The sequence below is a fragment of the Lepisma saccharinum genome, chromosome 4, assembly GCF_977018435.1.
Source record: "Lepisma saccharinum chromosome 4, izLepSacc3.1, whole genome shotgun sequence".
Classification (NCBI taxonomy): Eukaryota; Metazoa; Arthropoda; class Insecta; order Zygentoma; family Lepismatidae; genus Lepisma; species Lepisma saccharinum.
The window spans coordinates 45894977-45912283 of record NC_139232.1 but is presented as its reverse complement, the minus strand read 5'-3'; the positions used below and the strand labels follow the sequence as shown (position 1 = coordinate 45912283).

The following is a 17307-nucleotide window of genomic DNA, read 5'->3' as shown; positions in this document are numbered from 1 at the left end:
TGACCAAGGCAGTAATTTATTTTATTAAAAACATAAACTAAACATAACGTTTCAACCTTCTAGCAAGGTCTTCTTCAGACACTGTATCAAGTACAAATGTCTTGAAATACTTGATACAGTGTCTGAAGAAGACCTTGCTAGAAGGTTGAAATGTTACGTTTAGTTTGTTTTTAATAAAATAAATTACTGCCTTGGTCAGCATATTTAGTTTTCATAATCATGGAAACAAGGCTTAATGGTGTTATGAATGAATGCACCATGGGACACAAAACATGTCATATCTCGGACACTATGTGGAGTATTTTGATGATTTAGGTACTGTTGGAGAGGAGATCAGTCCTAACAGAAAATTACCACTCTTACCTACTCAGAAAGTAGAAAAATCTTTAAATAAAGTAATATTTTGTGCTGAAAAAAAGCACTCCACTTCGGGTTATTGTTTGATAGGGAGTCCCAGGTTTTACCATAATGAAATTTGTTACACACTATAATCAATACATGTCAAACATAATATTAAAAAAAATCACAAAGCTAATATTTTTCATATTAAAAATATCACAGATTTCAGTTTAGGGTGTATGAACCAATTTTCCACTGGCATACAACTATATTTTGACACATGGCCCAAAAACACTCACAAATTACCACTAATATGAGTACACATAATATTGTTAGAAGTGTTGAATAAGTGGGAGAATCATTACTATGATGTTCATCCACTTTTAGTTCACAGAAATTGTACTAAGACCAGAATTATTGTCCAGAATGCATATGAGCAAGTCCATACCAAACGTTCCAGCACTGGTTGCTTGAGCACTTTTAAAATTTTCAATATTTTTGTTGTTCCAACAAATATGCAGTAGTAGTTCAGAGCAGGCATTATTTTTCAAAAACTTGACTGTTTTAAAAATGGAGGCTATTTATTTTTGTTTCATGACTTCGGTTATTTTTGGCCTTTGCAGACAGTTGCAATAATTATGATAGCTCAGCTAAGAAAAATGATACAAAGCTGTGGCAAACTAAATTGTTTTCAGTACAATTCAAACATTATTTTATGTTCTGTGCCTTTTTGCACCTGCACCATCTCTAATGAAAATGGCTGAAATTCAAGGCCAAAATTGATATTTGATTTTGAACATAATTTTAGTTTATGATTTATTTTAATAGGAAAGTAATATAATATAAGAGCTACAGGAAAACCTCGTTAATACAAAGTTCAAGGGACCACAAAATGTCAACTTCGACTTAACGACTTCGAGTTATACACACTTTTCAAGATGGCACCTGTTTTTCAGGTGTAAATAAAGTAGAGTATAAATTACCCCCACAACGGATGTTTTATACTTGGTGGTAGCACAGAAAATAAGCTTTATATGTACTATATATAATATTGTACGTTTTAAAGAAAGTGTAAAAAATGTTACACAAAAAGAGAACATGGAGCTTACGCGGACACAAACATTCCAAGGAGACGTTAACACCATTTATCCTGCCTAGTTATACACCCGGTTATGCACGGGATGCATGTTGTGGCAAAAAGTATTTTAAAAAATGGTATTTTCTTTCAATTGTGCAAAGTCGTTGCTCTTCTACGAAATTTCTACAATTTTAGTTCATAAGAAACCCGTTTGCACGGAGACCTACGGAAAGGAAAACAATCTCGTTTATTGCAAGAAGTGAAACTCGGAAGAATTTTGACAGTAGTCACACTGGCGCGAGCAAGAGATGGGAGATAATTGGCCAGAATGAATATTGGATTTTATGTGTGTTCACTAGAACATAGTCCGTTACAGGATTAACTGGTAAGAGAAGATTCTGTTGGGAAAGAACACAACCTTTCCCTGGCAAAAAAAAAAAGAAAAAACAAACATCGGGGCTGTAAATTTCGTTCTGGTACGGCTGTCTAAAACACATCGTAAAATAAGTCGTTTTCTTTGCTTCAGTTACCTTCATATATGCCCCCTCCCCCTTTGCAGAGATCAGTCCAAACTCTTCCTAAACTTGCATTGTAATCCGATTTGAAAAAGGAAACACGCAACTTGCGATCTGTTTGCACCTAATGTGTATCGTAGGACACATTAAACAGCGCCGCACTCGATAATCACTCTGGTCTGGATCCCACTTTTAAACTGTGTAGTATATTTAGTCCCGCTTAGCTCATCAGCATAAAATTAACTCAAAACAAGCTTTACGAAACTTGATTATTTTCAGATTAATCGACAATTTATTGTTGGATTCAGGAGTATTCTGGAGGTCAAACTTTTCCTCTCTCGTATTCCTACATTAAGCAGCAGCACGTTATGGGTTCTGAAGGAAAGCGGCGAGCATACGAACTTTATGCGCATCATGAAGTTGTTTTAACTCCTGTTTTTGTTTCTTGAGATTGAATTTATCATCAAATCAAAACAGCTTTGTGAGATTCAAAACAATGATGGTTCCTTCCTGCTGGATGAGTCATTGCCCTTATCCGCAAGCGACAACTTTCCAGATGATAGACTAAACACTGGCACCAGGGCTGGAAGTTAGAGCAGCAGGTGGCAGAAGGGAAATCCTCAGCATTTTAAAGATAACGCAATTGTCGAAGACTGAACTCTTATCAGCAGTGTGAAAAAGAAAAATGATCCTTGCATTACGTTTTACCATGCAACAAACAATAATATGGGCAATATTTCCCATCCAGACAGATGCATTCAAACAAGAAAGAGGGACCTGAATTCAGCAATTATCGCATTGCCATGCACACCAGTGAGCTGTTGTAGGAGAAGGGAGGAGTCGCTTATTTTTCTTATCCTGCGGTTTTTGTTCGTTTTGAAAAAAGTATTCAGAACTGGTTGCTTTATTTTAGACACCAAAGGAAAGGAGCCCATGTGCGCACATGAGCAAGTAAATCGTGGCTGAAACAATTAGCAACGGACCCCCCCCTCCTCCCCAATTGCTGGAAAAAGGGAGAAGTCACTCAGCCAACACTTTTTTGGCTAATTTTATGACCGGTACAGTTGGGAAACGTATGAAGCGGGAAACGGGAGTTGCAACATACGTAAGATCGACGTTAACTTTTGCAGGAAACCAAGATGACAACGCATTAAGCAGGTTGACCATCTTTAGTTGGCCTATGTGGCTTTGATTATCTGTAACAGTTTCCCTTTTTTATGAAGTTCTACAGGGCACAAAGAACACGCTTTTAATGAACGTGGTTACCGGAAGTTGTTGGTTACCAGGCCAAAAGTTGTTCGATCATGGGAAACTGCTGAATCTCGAGCTCAGAGCTAGACACATGGGTGAGACTTCCAGGTGCCACGCATCTTGTTTTGGAACATTTCTGCGATCTTATCTCGCATTTCTCACCTGGCCCTGGTGAATATTTCCAAGGTGGCGCATTCAGCGGGCATTTCAGGCTGCTTCCCTCGAGTTGTCAGCAGAGAACAAGGAAACATGTCAAGGTCAAGTTAAAATAACGTCCAAGCTCTCTCCACATTCAATCTTCTCTTGTCGACTTACGCAGGTGTCTACTTCGAATTAAGCAAAACCAGTTTTGCCAAGGGTCTTGTAAACAACTTCGTATTAAAAATTATCCATATTTCGATTTATCCATACTGAAATACATTATAAATCCTATCTTATCAGCTGGGGAATGGGAAGAACTTCGGATTAAAGGGTATTTTGTCTTAATCAATATTGTATTAATGAGGTTTTCCTGTATATACTTTTTAGATAGAACATATGCATCCAAAGTTTTAGCAGAAAATATTTTTGCTCAAATATTTGAGCAAAAATATACAGATTATTTAATTACTTCAAATTTATATGGTTTAGTAGGTGTTCCTAGCCTCATAGAAGTACATATTGTTGGATACATTTCAAATGCATTGAAGAAACAGGAACTCTCCAATTTTCTAAATTTACTAAAAACTAACATTTTTAAAAATTAAAAACTTAATTAATGCACCATTTTTAAAAAAATTGGGGGAATTTTATTACAAGATTTACAGGAGGGGTCTTTCTTTCTGTTTTTCTTAACTATCATACATCCAGCTTCCATACTTGATACTACAAGAACAATTTGGAGATGCCTTTTTCTTGGTTAAAATGGCAGGGTTCTTCTTGCCCAATAATTGCAATACTTTTCTTTTCTTTTGCTGTATATCCTTTATTATTCATGGGTTAATGAAAAAAAATATTGAATATATACAAGTGTTCATACTTGAAAAACTTTTTCTTTTAGTCATCTGACCCTTGGATTTTTAAAATATCTGAAAAATTATTTTAAAATTACAGGCTTAAGGAATTATTTTTGAAAATCTGGGTACTTATTACATGTTCTCTTTGTGCTTTTCTTCACATTTTGAACATTCAATGCTAGAAGATTTTTTTTTCAAAACCTGTTCTGAAAAATGGCTACACTGCTTTTCTTATACTTTTTTAATTTTCTTTTTTTTTTTTGACAGGAAGTAACTGCTCATTTTAAACATTACTTGGTACGGTTATAGGAATGTATCACTGCTAAATACTAAATTTTTGTATTCACTTTAGTCTATTGTGGTGGGAGAAGGGTGTACCAAATACTATTTTCTTTTTGGTAAAATTTCAATTTTCTTCTTTATTTAACAGTCATTATTAGGAGGTAAACCGTATAAATTTCACATCTGCTAAAAACTCTAGTCATTCTGAAAAAATACGAAACCGATTTCATCTCTCTACGACAATTAGTTATTGTGTTACAATTTCTTTGTTCATTGCAGCAACTTGAAATGCGCATGCTTGAAAAGTTTCCGTCAAAAGAGGCTTTACAGGCACTCAAGGCTCCATCTGCTAAGGGTTAAACAGTGAATCTTTTATATGTTAGTGACGATGATTCTGGTTACTAGTTCTTTTGTACTCTTCATGAAGTGAGATGAGATCAACTAGACAAAGATGTGTGTTCTTTGAAACATTCATTTTTCCATCATTTTGGCTCACTAAGGTAAGTGAAACTTGACTATTCCTATCCAAGTCTAAAAGATAAATGAAACCATTAAATCAATTGGCTTGGATGAGGGATATATTATTTTAATACAGTGAACAAATTATTGTGGCAAAAGGTAGTAAACTTAAAACATATCTTTCAAACTAACCTTGAAATCATTCTTAACATTGTTGTTTTACCCATTCCATTTCGACCTACTAATCCATATCTTCGTCCAAATACTAAAGTGATATCAGCACCAGTCAGCAAAACTCTGGAAACGAGAAAACATAACCAAGGTAAATATTGTTAGAAATTTAATAACTATTGTCTAAACCTTCTACCAGTGTTTGAAACTAACCTTACCACTTAGGTGCCATTTGGGCTCCTTATGCATCAAACGTATGCAGTTGAAAACTTAGTCAACAAAATATACCTACGTTAAAAAAGAAAAAAGTGCAAAAAACACAGAACATTATTTTTTCATTTTTGCAGTGCTTAACAAGTACATAAATAAAATTAACAGCATTTGCAGTTTGAAAAAAATACTACTTGTTCAAAATGCAGCAGAAAGAAATTGATATATTATTCAGTCATTTAAGATGTTTATATATATATAACAGGATGAGAACAGGAACAGGATGAGAAAAAGTGCCAGAAGGGAGGATAAAACATAAATGATGAAGGAGACAGTAAACACTTACCTCACAAAAAGAAATACATTCATATTTTGCGGTATTTACCACGTTATCATCGGAGAAGAAAGAAGTAGACTGTGTTACGTAGTGCAGGGCCACAGAATATTGACTGTAGCGTCTGTACAGTCAGTGTTGCCAGAAACAGTTGATAGTTAACAAATGTACTTTCACCAGTGTTTACTGCATGGTGGGTGGTGGGTGGGTGGTTTCGGGGAGGAGAAAGGATTATTGGTCGGCTAGGTTGAGTCCAGGGTGTATAGTGGCGCACATGCCTGATATATAGGCCCTTTCCTATCGCCTGCAGAAAGATGTGTCCGAGTGGGGGAGGGGTAAAATATGGATGATGGCCACATGGAAACAGTAGTTAACACATTGGGGTCTCACGACAGGCAGAGACCGCAGTGCACTTAAAGTCAATGTGGACGAACGACGGGCATAGCCCATCCTGTGGTATGTAATCGCTTTGCCGATTAAACTACAGGCTATGTTCGTACTTCGTCTCATGCGCATGTTCATTCAATTCCGACAGCTAGGTGACTCATGTGCTATTTTTATCTGGCACCTACAACTGTTTGTTGTCGGGTTGATGTACTGTGCATTGTTTAGAATGGTGTCGTTAGATCCAGACTGCATAGAGGATTCTGCCTCAGAGTTTGAAGTTAGCGACGATTTTGATGATGCAGATGAATTTGAAGATTTGGAAGGTAGGTTATATTCGTAATAATTAATTGTTGACAATATAAACAGTGTTGCAAACTCTAGTATTTTATGAATGAAGTGACAAGAGGTAATTTTTCTGCCTCTTGCTTGATTCTCCTACATGCACTGATGTATTTTTAATTTTTCCAATTATTATTTTGTATAGTGTATGTCAAATGAAAATTTATTTTACTTATTTACTTTATTTATTTGTTTAATTTTTACAGATGACGCAGAACCAACTGATACATCGTCTGGTCCTGTCCTGCAGCCACTCTTTCATACAAAAGATAATTACCTGTAATTTGTAATTATTTTTTGTTATGTGCACATAAGAAGTATTCTTATGCAAGATTCAAAAGATGTATTGATAGTTTATGTAGTTAATTATTGAAATTTCCAGATTACGAACTTAAAATATCTCTATATTATCATTTGTTACAATGTTGTACTTTTTTTTCACAAAACATTGCTGAAAAAAATATTCAAAAATGTCTGAAAATGAAAAGAAAATTTTACCAATTTTTGTTCATTGAAAAGAGGAAGTTTTGTAGATTTAAGAAATGTGTGGTAAATAAAAACAAATTAAAATATTTTTTCTATGATTTTTTTAAAAATAACCAAAAACCGCAAACCAGAGGTAAAAATGCTGTATTATGAGGCCAGACCCGAATGTGTTCAAGGTGGTATTATGGCTGTTGGTATGGATGGCAACTGTGAAATCGAAGTTTTGGGTGGAGGAAGGGTGGTTATTGATCCTACGGTTCAAGGGGGTGGAGGTTTCGCCCAGGTAGAAGTTGCTGCAGATTTAGCAGATGAGGTGTAAATGAGGTTGGTGCAAGACCTGCCCCATACTCATCACCTCCCCCACCGTTCTGATTCCCACCACTGCAGGTGAGTTCACCCTTCACCCTAAAGGCACCTGCCACTCATCCAACCTCATCTGCCAAATCTGCGGCAACTTCTATCTGGGCGAAACCTCCACCCCCTTGAACTTTAGGATCAATAACCACCGTTCCTCCACCCAAAATTCAGATTTCACAGTTGCAGTCCATACCAACAGCCATAATACCACCTTTAACTACTGTGTCCGTGTGGCCATCATCCATCTTTTACCCCTACAACTACTCAGACACATCTTTCCGCAGGTGATGTGAAAGGGCCTATTTATCAGGCATGTGCGCCACTATACCCATCCACCACCCACCATGCAGTAAACACTGGTGAAAGTACATATGTTAACTATCAACTATTTCTGGCAAAACTGACTGTACGGACACTACAGTCAGTATTCTGTGCCCCTGCACTACGTAACACAGTCTACTTCTTTCTTCTCTGATGATAATGCGATAAATACCGCAAAATACCGTATTTACTCATGTATAATATGCACTTTTTTCCAAAATGTTTGCCCCCAAAAACTGTGGTGCGTATTATGAACGGAATAATTCAGACAACCAACATGAAACCGTACAGGGTCATTCCATGATTTTGGCACACTTGCATTGATTCTTCATGTTTACGGAACCCTATCATGTTATATATCGTTGTAGAACGTGAATCCTGCAGTTTCTGAATATGGAAACACTATTCCATACAAGATAACAAAACTAATGTGAAATGCGGTTGAAAAAAGTTCATCAAAAAATGAAGAAACGTTCGAATTTTATGGTACTTTGGATGAAAGAAAACAAAAGGAAAAGATAATAAAAATTAAAATGTATTACTGGCCAAATAATATGACATACATGGAGTGTGTAAATTCCTTAATGGAAGAAATCTTGTGCTGCTAACTGCTATTTGGAAGGTCCTGAATGTGCCTCGTATAAATGTTACATTAGTCATGGAAAGAAAAAGTATATATTTTGAAAAAGAAGAAATGAACAATTGAATAGGTATGATGTCATTCAGTCTTGATCAGCATAGCAACAGATTTACAACTTACAACTAAGAAAGCCATTTCTTGAAACTGGATTGTACTGCGCATTATATACGAGATGTAATTTTTTGTCACTTTTACCCATCCAAAACCAGAGTGCGCATTATACACGCACGTAAATATGGTATCAAAATATTTCTTTTCGTGAAATATTTACTGTCTCCATCATTTACGTTTTATATATATATATATATATATATATGAAATTTCAAATATTGGGCAGAGACTTAGTTTACAGTTTACACATATATATGACTATTACTGTACATACATCAGGATGGCAAACATGTATACTAGATATATTACACCAACATTTTTCGTCCTCTGGGTTGAAATCTTACAAATATGATCAATTCATTTTGATTACAGTGGAACTCCGATTTTACATTCCCCAATTTTCCATTTCCCCACATTACACATTCAACCTTGATGGTCCCAAAATAGCAAAATGTTATAAAATATTCCCTGATTTTTTATTTTCCTACATTTTAAGTTTTTTCTGCTTGGTCCCCTGACAAAAGTAAAATCGAGGTTTCACTGTATATGTTTATCATTCACATCCTTTATATCAAAGATAGCTGATAGGGGTTCATCCAAATTTTTCCAAGGGTTATTTTAGACCCAAAATGCGCATAAATTGGGTCTTTGTGAAAAATTTGAGGGGGTGCTCATGAAATTTTGACTCAAGAGGGTGTTGGGGATGTGGTGTGCAGGTAAATCACTGTAGTTGAGAGGTTTCTGCAAGCAATGTTTTATTTGATTAGTCATTATTGAAGGGCATTTATGACTGTGGGCAAAACAAAGTGACAACACCATAACAATGCTCTATTATTAAGAGTGGAGAAAAAATCATAGACTGTGACAGGTTTTGTCTTAGAAAAAAATAAACTACATACTTAGAAATTTCCTTAACAAACCATTGGTACCTGAATTATACGTTTATCTTCACAAAAACAATAACAAAATGGCAGAAAGTTATATAAATTCCATTTATACCTTTCTCCATATGCAACATCAAAATTCTCTATTCTAATGTCTTTTGATTTATTTGTTCCTTTTGCTTCCATTTTAGTCTCTTTCTTGGTCATCACTTGAGAAGCAGTAGCGTTATCTAACTTGGAAACTACTGGAGGTGGTTTTACTTCTTGGCTTCGCTTCTCTTGTTTTTGTTGTAGTTTTGCCTCTGCTTTTTCTAATTTCTTGGGGTCGACCTTCTGCAATCCACATGCATGCAACACAAAGATATTAATATCAATGGTTAAAAATAACAAAATATCACAAACAACTTCATTACAAATTGCTTCTTAGCCTTATATTAGAATGTATTTTGTCACTAAGCAAAGCAGCGCCATTCTGGCAGTGATCAATCGCACAACTCCCATTACACAATAATGATGAGGACTCCCTCAAATATTTTGCTTTGTATCAAAGTTGTTAAGGAACCTTTGTTATAACCATTATTAAATTTGTAACACTGAGTTTCAAAGTTCAAAAGAGCAACACTCTGATATTTACCATACAAGACTACCACTATGAAACACCAAAGAAATTATAATTGAACAAATCACTCATTAATCAAGGGGGTTTGATTTGTTTGTCAGGTGTCAAAAATATCAGAGATTTATATAAAGCTGTAAATGAATTTAGAACGGGGTGGCAACCTAAAGTAAACTTGATAAAAGATAAAAAAGGTGATTTTCTAGCTGACCCAAGTGATATTCTAAATAGATGGAAAAACTACTTTAATGACCTTTTAAATGTTCATCTAGGAGATAAATCAGAAGTAAATGAAGTGCACACAGCAGAACCTTTAGTTCCAGAACCTAACTTGACTGAACTTAAAGATGCTATTAAAAGGCTAAAGAATAACAAAGCACCTGGCATTGATTTAATACCAGCTCAGTTAATTAAATATGGTGTAAATTCGTTAATATGTCAAATTCATAAATTAATTTGTTTAATATGGAATAAAGAAGAAATACCTCAACAGTGGAAAGAATCCATAATTGTTCCTGTGTTCAAAAAAGGTGATGAAAGGTGATAATGAACTGCAATAATTACCGTGGAATTTCTCTACTCTCAACAACATATAAAATACTATCTAACATTATTTTAGCAAGACTAACCCCATATGCTAATGAAATTATAGGTGGTTATCAATGTGGATTTAAACATAACAGATCAAATTTTTCACATTAGACAGACACTTGAAAAAAAGTGGGAATATAATCAAAATGTCCATCAGCTATTCATTGATTTCAAAAAAGCATATGATTTGGTCAAAAGATATAAATTATATAATATATTAGTAGAGTTTGGAATACCTAAGAAGCTTGTTAGTATGATAAAAGTATGCACCAGTGAAACAGAAAGTAAAATTCGTGTGGGTATTAATGTGTCTGACAAATTTACAATTCATGATGGTTTAAAACAAGGAGATGCATTATCTCCATTGCTCTTTAATTTTACCTTAGAATATGCTGTTAGGAAGGTAAAAGAAACCAAGGATGGACTAAAATTAAATGGTGTGACTCAGTTGTTAGCATATGCAGATGATGTAGACTTATTAGGGGATGATATAAATACAATTAAGAATAATGGTAAGATATTTTTCAAAACTGCTAAAGAGATAGGTTTGGAGTTAACAAAGAGAAAACTAAATATATGCTTACAGGCCAAAACCAAGTGTTAGGTAATAATCAAAATCTAATTATTGATAACTACTCGTTTGAACCAGTTTCCAAATTCAAATACTTAGGAGTAATATTAACAAGTGAAAATTATATTAAAGAGGAAATAAAAAGCAAGCTTAATTCAGGAAATGCATGTTACTTCTCTCTTCATAAACTTTTGTCTTCTCGTTTAATATCTAAGAAACTAAAAGTTAAAATATACAAAACAGTAATTTTGCCTGTAGTATTATATGGGTGTGAAACTTGGTCCCTTACATTGAAAGAGGAACATAAATTGAGAGTATTTGAAAATAAGATCCTTAGGAAAATATGTGGACCTAAAAGGGATGAGGAGACATGTGAGTGGAGAAGGTTACATAATTTAGAACTACATAATTTGTATTCATGTCCAGATATTATTAGAATAATTAAATCAAGAAGACTTAGGTGGGCAGGCCATGTGGCACGAATGGGAGAGGAAAGAGGAGTTTACAGGATTCTTGTTGGGAAACCTGATGGTAAGAGACCTGTAGGAAGGCCAAGACGAAGATGGAGGGACAACACTTACAATACCACTTCCTGTATGTAAAAAGTGGTCTCATTTTGTGTTTGTATATTGCTAACTCTACAGGTAAAGAGTGGAAGTTACACAAGTGGCATACACTGTGATTGGTGCATCCAGATGAAACTAGATCATCCACGAGCACCCAAGAGCTTCCATTCACTCTGGTTCTGTACAGCATGCCAATTGAATCTCAACCTCGCACCAGTTAGTATGGGTGGATATTTCATGGAAACCCTTAATCTTAAACTCTGTTACTTGCACATATACAACTACACTCATCACAACGGAAACACACACACAACTTCAGTTTTGTAATTCAAAACTTTGTTGTGCAAAAGTTAACACTGTATAATTCATTAAGTGTGTCATCCAAATACTTGTTATGAACAGTTCAAAAAGGAATAAATGTGAAGGTCAAATAACTATATTTTTAATTGAATAGGATATTAATATTTTACATTCATCTATCAACTTCTTCTCAGCCTGAACGTATTTGAGGTACATACAATCTCTGCTATTGAGCCACTTCCATTGCCAAGTGACATCAATCTAGATTTACTGGGTGTTAATAAATTATTCACCCCATAACAGATCAAAATATCTTTGCAGCAAAAAGGTTTCTTGGAAACAAGAGACATGGAATTACATTGACTCAAAGAATTTTTGGTGAACATATAGTTCTCATTATTAATAAACCTTAAACCTCTACATGGGCACCCTGAGTGGCTTTTACAATATCAAGTCTATTGATGAATTCACTCCACGTGTTGTGGATCATATTCACGGTGACTGATGGCACAGCCTCATCGAAACCCGGACTTCAATTCCACCAAGTCTGTAACTTTCTTGCCTGACTCCCGTGAAATGATTGTTTTGTAGGACGATAATTCTTATATTCTTTCCAAAAACAACGCCGAACAGTTACAGATTTTGTTTCTCATAACAACACACACATTGCCTTTTCCTGCACAATCTGCATTTTCATGGTATGACAATATTTGTCATGACTGTAACATTTGTAAAGTGATTTAAGGCCGATTGTGCCGAAACTGCCGATAGATAGCATTTGAGTGTTAAATTTACCTTGAATCGAACATTAGTACAAAGATTTGACAATAGATGGCCTCAAGGTACTTTATGTGAAAATTAACATGAATGTTTGTATAAGTGTTATAAATAAGATTGTATTGTGTATACTACAAAAAATAATATTTAAATTAGATTATGAACATTTAAAATATATCGCAATTAGTAACTTGCGTTTTGGTATTGCAACAAAAGAAAAACTTTCGTCAACGCCGGAAGACGGCGCAATAAAAGTGAACTGGTTAGAGGAACGGGTCGTCGCACCCGTTACCTGTGCATAAGCGGTGGATTGGAAAGAGCAGGAATCGGAATCGAGGGAACTGTTCAGGACTCGGTCCGGGAGAGGAAAGAATCTTTTTGGCTGTAAAAAGGGATAGGAAGAAGCATCAATGGATATCGAACATAATGGGAAGTGTTAAGTGAATCCATATGTCTTAAATTGTTGAGGAAGGACTGTTCGTCAAAAATCTCGATGAGTATGGATTTTCCATTGTGTATAAAGATGGATATTTTAAGTTAAACATAACGGAAATTTCTCCGAGGGCATCTGATCCGTAAGTACTGTTTTGATGTCATTCCTTGCATCACAGTTACAAGAATGGGAAGAATTGTGATCTACACCCAAAATCTTTCTCAAATATAATAATGCTAGCATCCGTGTGTCACAATTGGCCATAATTCGTGTGCTTTCTTTGTTTTAAGATTTGGCGGAAAACTTGGCGTCCGTGGCAGCCATATTGGAAAAAAGTAAATAAGAACGTTGAGGAATTTTACTTACAGTCGTTAAAGAAGGTTAAAGGTCTCTGACGTATGTCTTTACGACAAACTTTGATGAATGTTTCAGTTTTGTTTTGTTTGTATAATACAATGCCGGTATTTGAAACCGTTAAAATATTTCGGTAGGAAAAATAATAATTTGTACTTGGCATTTGACCTGTAAGAAAATATTCATTGTCTAATACAAATTTGTTTGCATGTTATTGTAAATAAATAGTTGTAGTCAAAGCAGTATTTCTGACTCCAAATCAATATTATGTATCCAGGCATGTTTGATGTAATTTAAATGGTATCGTGTTAATAAGAATGTTTCTTTCAGGATGGAAAGGTTCATCTCGCTCTGGTCTCATAAGTCGATAAACTGAACTTCCATTTCAGCAAGGGTTTTATGTTAAATTCTACTGTTCTGGGTTGGGGTGTACGGAAAGCTAGCATACTTCCCCCCCCCCCTTTTCGGTTAAGCGAAATAGTTGAACTTCTTTGAGTTTACGAATTTCATCCATCAGTGTAGATTAATTGTTTTGCTTTTCTTTCTAAAAGCCTGCGGGAATTTTAGTTAAAGGTAAGGGCTTGGGGTGAGCTTAATTCATTCGCAGAGCTGTTCATTCTAACCGGTTGGTCACCATATGTGTTATTTTTGGACGTTGATTTTTTTTTTTTTTAACTTGGAGCTTTAAGGGTATGATTTCACGATAACAATCACAATGCTGCGTATCCGTGCGTTGCTTGACGGGTGAGTCCAAAGTGCGGTGGCTCTAAAATTTTAAGGAGAATATAGGTTTGGGAAATTTTGTAGTGCACTGCATGAGGATAAATAGGAACGGGAAAGTCTCGAATACCTAGTCTCGTCATAATGGTTTTACTGTTTTGTCACAATGCATGACGGTACAGAGTGTTGCCAAGTAGACGGAAGATTTATTTTTAATTTAGACGTTCATGTTAATACTAACGACCTCCACTCAACTTGCAAAGAAAGTTTTTTATGGATAAAATTTATGGGGTGAATAATATCTGGACATATTCAGGAAATATGCCCTTCAATAAATCAGGGTTGCTGATGTTTCCCAATTAACTCTCAACTCACTCTCCCTCTGTTAATATACCAAATCACCTTCGCTGTATAATATGAATCTAGAAACTTTTGTTTGTTTGATTTATTTTACTTTGATTTTGTGCCACTTTTGGCTAATCGCAAAAATGAGGATGAGTGATGATGAAACTGATGAAGGGACACTCACAAACAACACTCCTACAGGGAGTTGAACCTGGGACCCCTAACATTGTAGCATGCTTTGCTAACAATTCTGAAAAAAAAAAAAAAAGAAGCGATGGTGGTCTAGTTAGTATGGCATATGACTGTCATGTGGGAGACCTGGGTTCAATTAAAAGGCTGGGTGATCCAAGGTCAGGATCTTTTCAGGCTTGTCCCTGCAAAAAACGGTCCCTGGGTTCACCCAGTCTAAAAAGAAAATGGTACGCGAGGGGTAAAGGTAGCTGGATTTTGGTGCTAATCACACCACCTCCAACAAATGGCCAAGATAAATAATGTGTGGATCCTGACCTACACGTCTGCAATTCATGTGTCTTCATGGAATGGTGTAATGTGCATAATGCAAGCAAAGTAATAAAAAATTAAAGTAGAGAATTTTGACAGATTATTTTTTACACAGTAATTTCTTCCTTCATATGTTACAAGTACACTGTTTATATACCCAATATATACTTTTAAATGCTGACAAATTGCTACAACTGTGGTCAAGAAATTAGTTGATCTTGTCACTACCAGATATACATACCACTAAAATTAAGAAATAAGTCATTACATAGCATTTCACACAGTTTCCTTTGTAACGACCATAACAGTGACTCCTAAAGTTTCAACTCTGACTCAATTACAAGAACTTGTGGTTGTTAAATTATGTTAAATTCTTAAAAAATGTAATAATCTAAGTTTGTTGTTCGCAGAGGCACTGTGATGGATGTGACAAATTGTAAGTTTGTTAATAATTCACATTGATATTTTTAAGTATATTGGTTTCAAATGAAGCTATCGTTTATGGTGTGCATAAATCTGTTGGTTTATCTGAATAGTGGATTACTAAAACACAAAGTGTGTTGTAAGTGTGTTATTTGGAATCCACATGGTTGTATCTTGTTTTATGTACACTTATATTCAGAGAAACTGGCACACACATTTGAGTTCGGAGCCGATCGAATGTGGCAGTACAGCCAAAGTAAAGGTTTGGTAAAACACAACTCTGCAGTGTAGCTTACCACTAACGATTTTCACCAGATGCAGGGAATTTTCCAACTTGCCGAGTGAAAAGTAACTGTTACAGGAAAGCCTTGCATTTTAATTATTAATGCAATGCAGTGTCCAATTTGAAAAGAGAATGTCAGGAAAAAATTTGGGTAAATATGTTTGAGATACTCAGTATCACATAACTAATCTAAAAAAAAAACTACCTCGCTTGGGGAAAATCTCATATTCATTTGAAAGCAGAGGGAAATGGATGGTGGTTCCAATACCTCTTTCCCTAGCTTAACATAACAGCAACGTCAACGTTCACCAAGAGGACCAGGGTTCGAATTCCGACCTGAGCGTGGCTGCCATATCATCGATTATCTTCTTCTTCATTGCAATTAACTAAAAGTGGAAGAAAAGCGAAGCTAACAAAAAAATAAAATTGGCATTCAAGACGGGAGAAAATAAACAATCCAAGGCAATAAGATTATCTATCATGGCCCGAATGATGTGACTTCAGGATCACTTTCGTTACTTTCTCTTACGTAGGCAAACTGCTTTTCTAGCTTGTAATTTGAACACGAAAGTAGAATAATAAATCTCCCAAAATGAGTAAAGGCTGGATGAATGTCTTCATATTTTCCTGAAAAATCACTGTTCTTTGTCAAAAAGTCAGTTTAAAAATATAATTATGTATGTGCCATTGACTTATAAGATTCGTCACTACATATCAGAATCTGCATTGTTGACAGAAGCTAGAGCAAGAAGATCATTAGAGGTTGGAAACACTAACCTTGCACAAGAGCATGCCTTCGATTGTCTACATTAATATACACACACAACATTAACTTATAGTCTAAGAGGAATGTGTGCACAGCATAGAGACACTATACCATGAAGCGTATTGCTATCAAATTAATGTAATTAGAGAGAAGGGACATTGAAAGTTTGGAACTGCACAGGTAAAAGTGCAATCTTCAAGAGAAATCACCCTAATAGCATGCTTTTTTGCACCGCGGCTTGTGTCCATGTTGGTAAAACACCAGCTTCATAAGCTGAAATCCTAGGTTCGATTCCCCTTGTGGTCAAAGTTGTTTTCCCCTCTTTTTCTGCCAAACGGGTGCCACGAAAAAGCACTTCACGGAGTCACAGCTTTATACTTTGTTGTTTTTTGTGTGGCAAGGAGAAAATAATTATTGAAAGGACTATGCGTGTGGAATAATTTTGAGTTTGGAACGTATTTTTCTTCATTGCATTGTTACGTCACCAAAAGATCAAACGTTATTCTTCTGTGAAAGAAAAATCACAGAATTTAAGTTTGAAACTTTGGGTTACATCGATAAGTGAATATTAATGTTCTCCGTCATTCATTTGCCACTTCCTTCGTTTCAACCTCCTCCTCCCCCCTCCCCCACACACACAGACACTTACAGACTGGTTGCACGCTCGATTTTATATCAGTAATTTCTGGATGGGAGGAGAAATATATTGGTAAAAATTGTAAACTCAAGAAATTTTTGTATGTCTGGTTGAAAATTTATTTTAAATAGACCGAAATCATAGTCATTTTGAGTTTGCTTGAAGAACAGGTTAAAATGTCTTTTTGTTTGAGAAATTGATAATTCAATTTTAAAAATGTGTTTTGCAGTGTTACTTGGTTTGTATTCTCTAAAGAGATTTTGTT

General features: G+C 35.3%; 1 protein-coding gene across 1 annotated transcript in view; it reads right to left on the bottom strand.

Annotated features, from left to right (window-relative positions):
* The window catches only part of LOC145986441 (ATP-binding cassette sub-family F member 3), a 45207-nt gene that overhangs the window by 21077 nt on the left and 6823 nt on the right, over positions 1-17307 (bottom strand). Inside the window, exons 4-5 of the mRNA XM_083120458.1 lie at positions 9275-9492; positions 5112-5216 (exon numbers count right to left, since the gene is read on the bottom strand). Coding sequence (XP_082976584.1) covers positions 5112-5216; positions 9275-9492 — 323 coding nt within the window. The remainder of the gene's footprint in view (positions 1-5111; positions 5217-9274; positions 9493-17307) is intronic.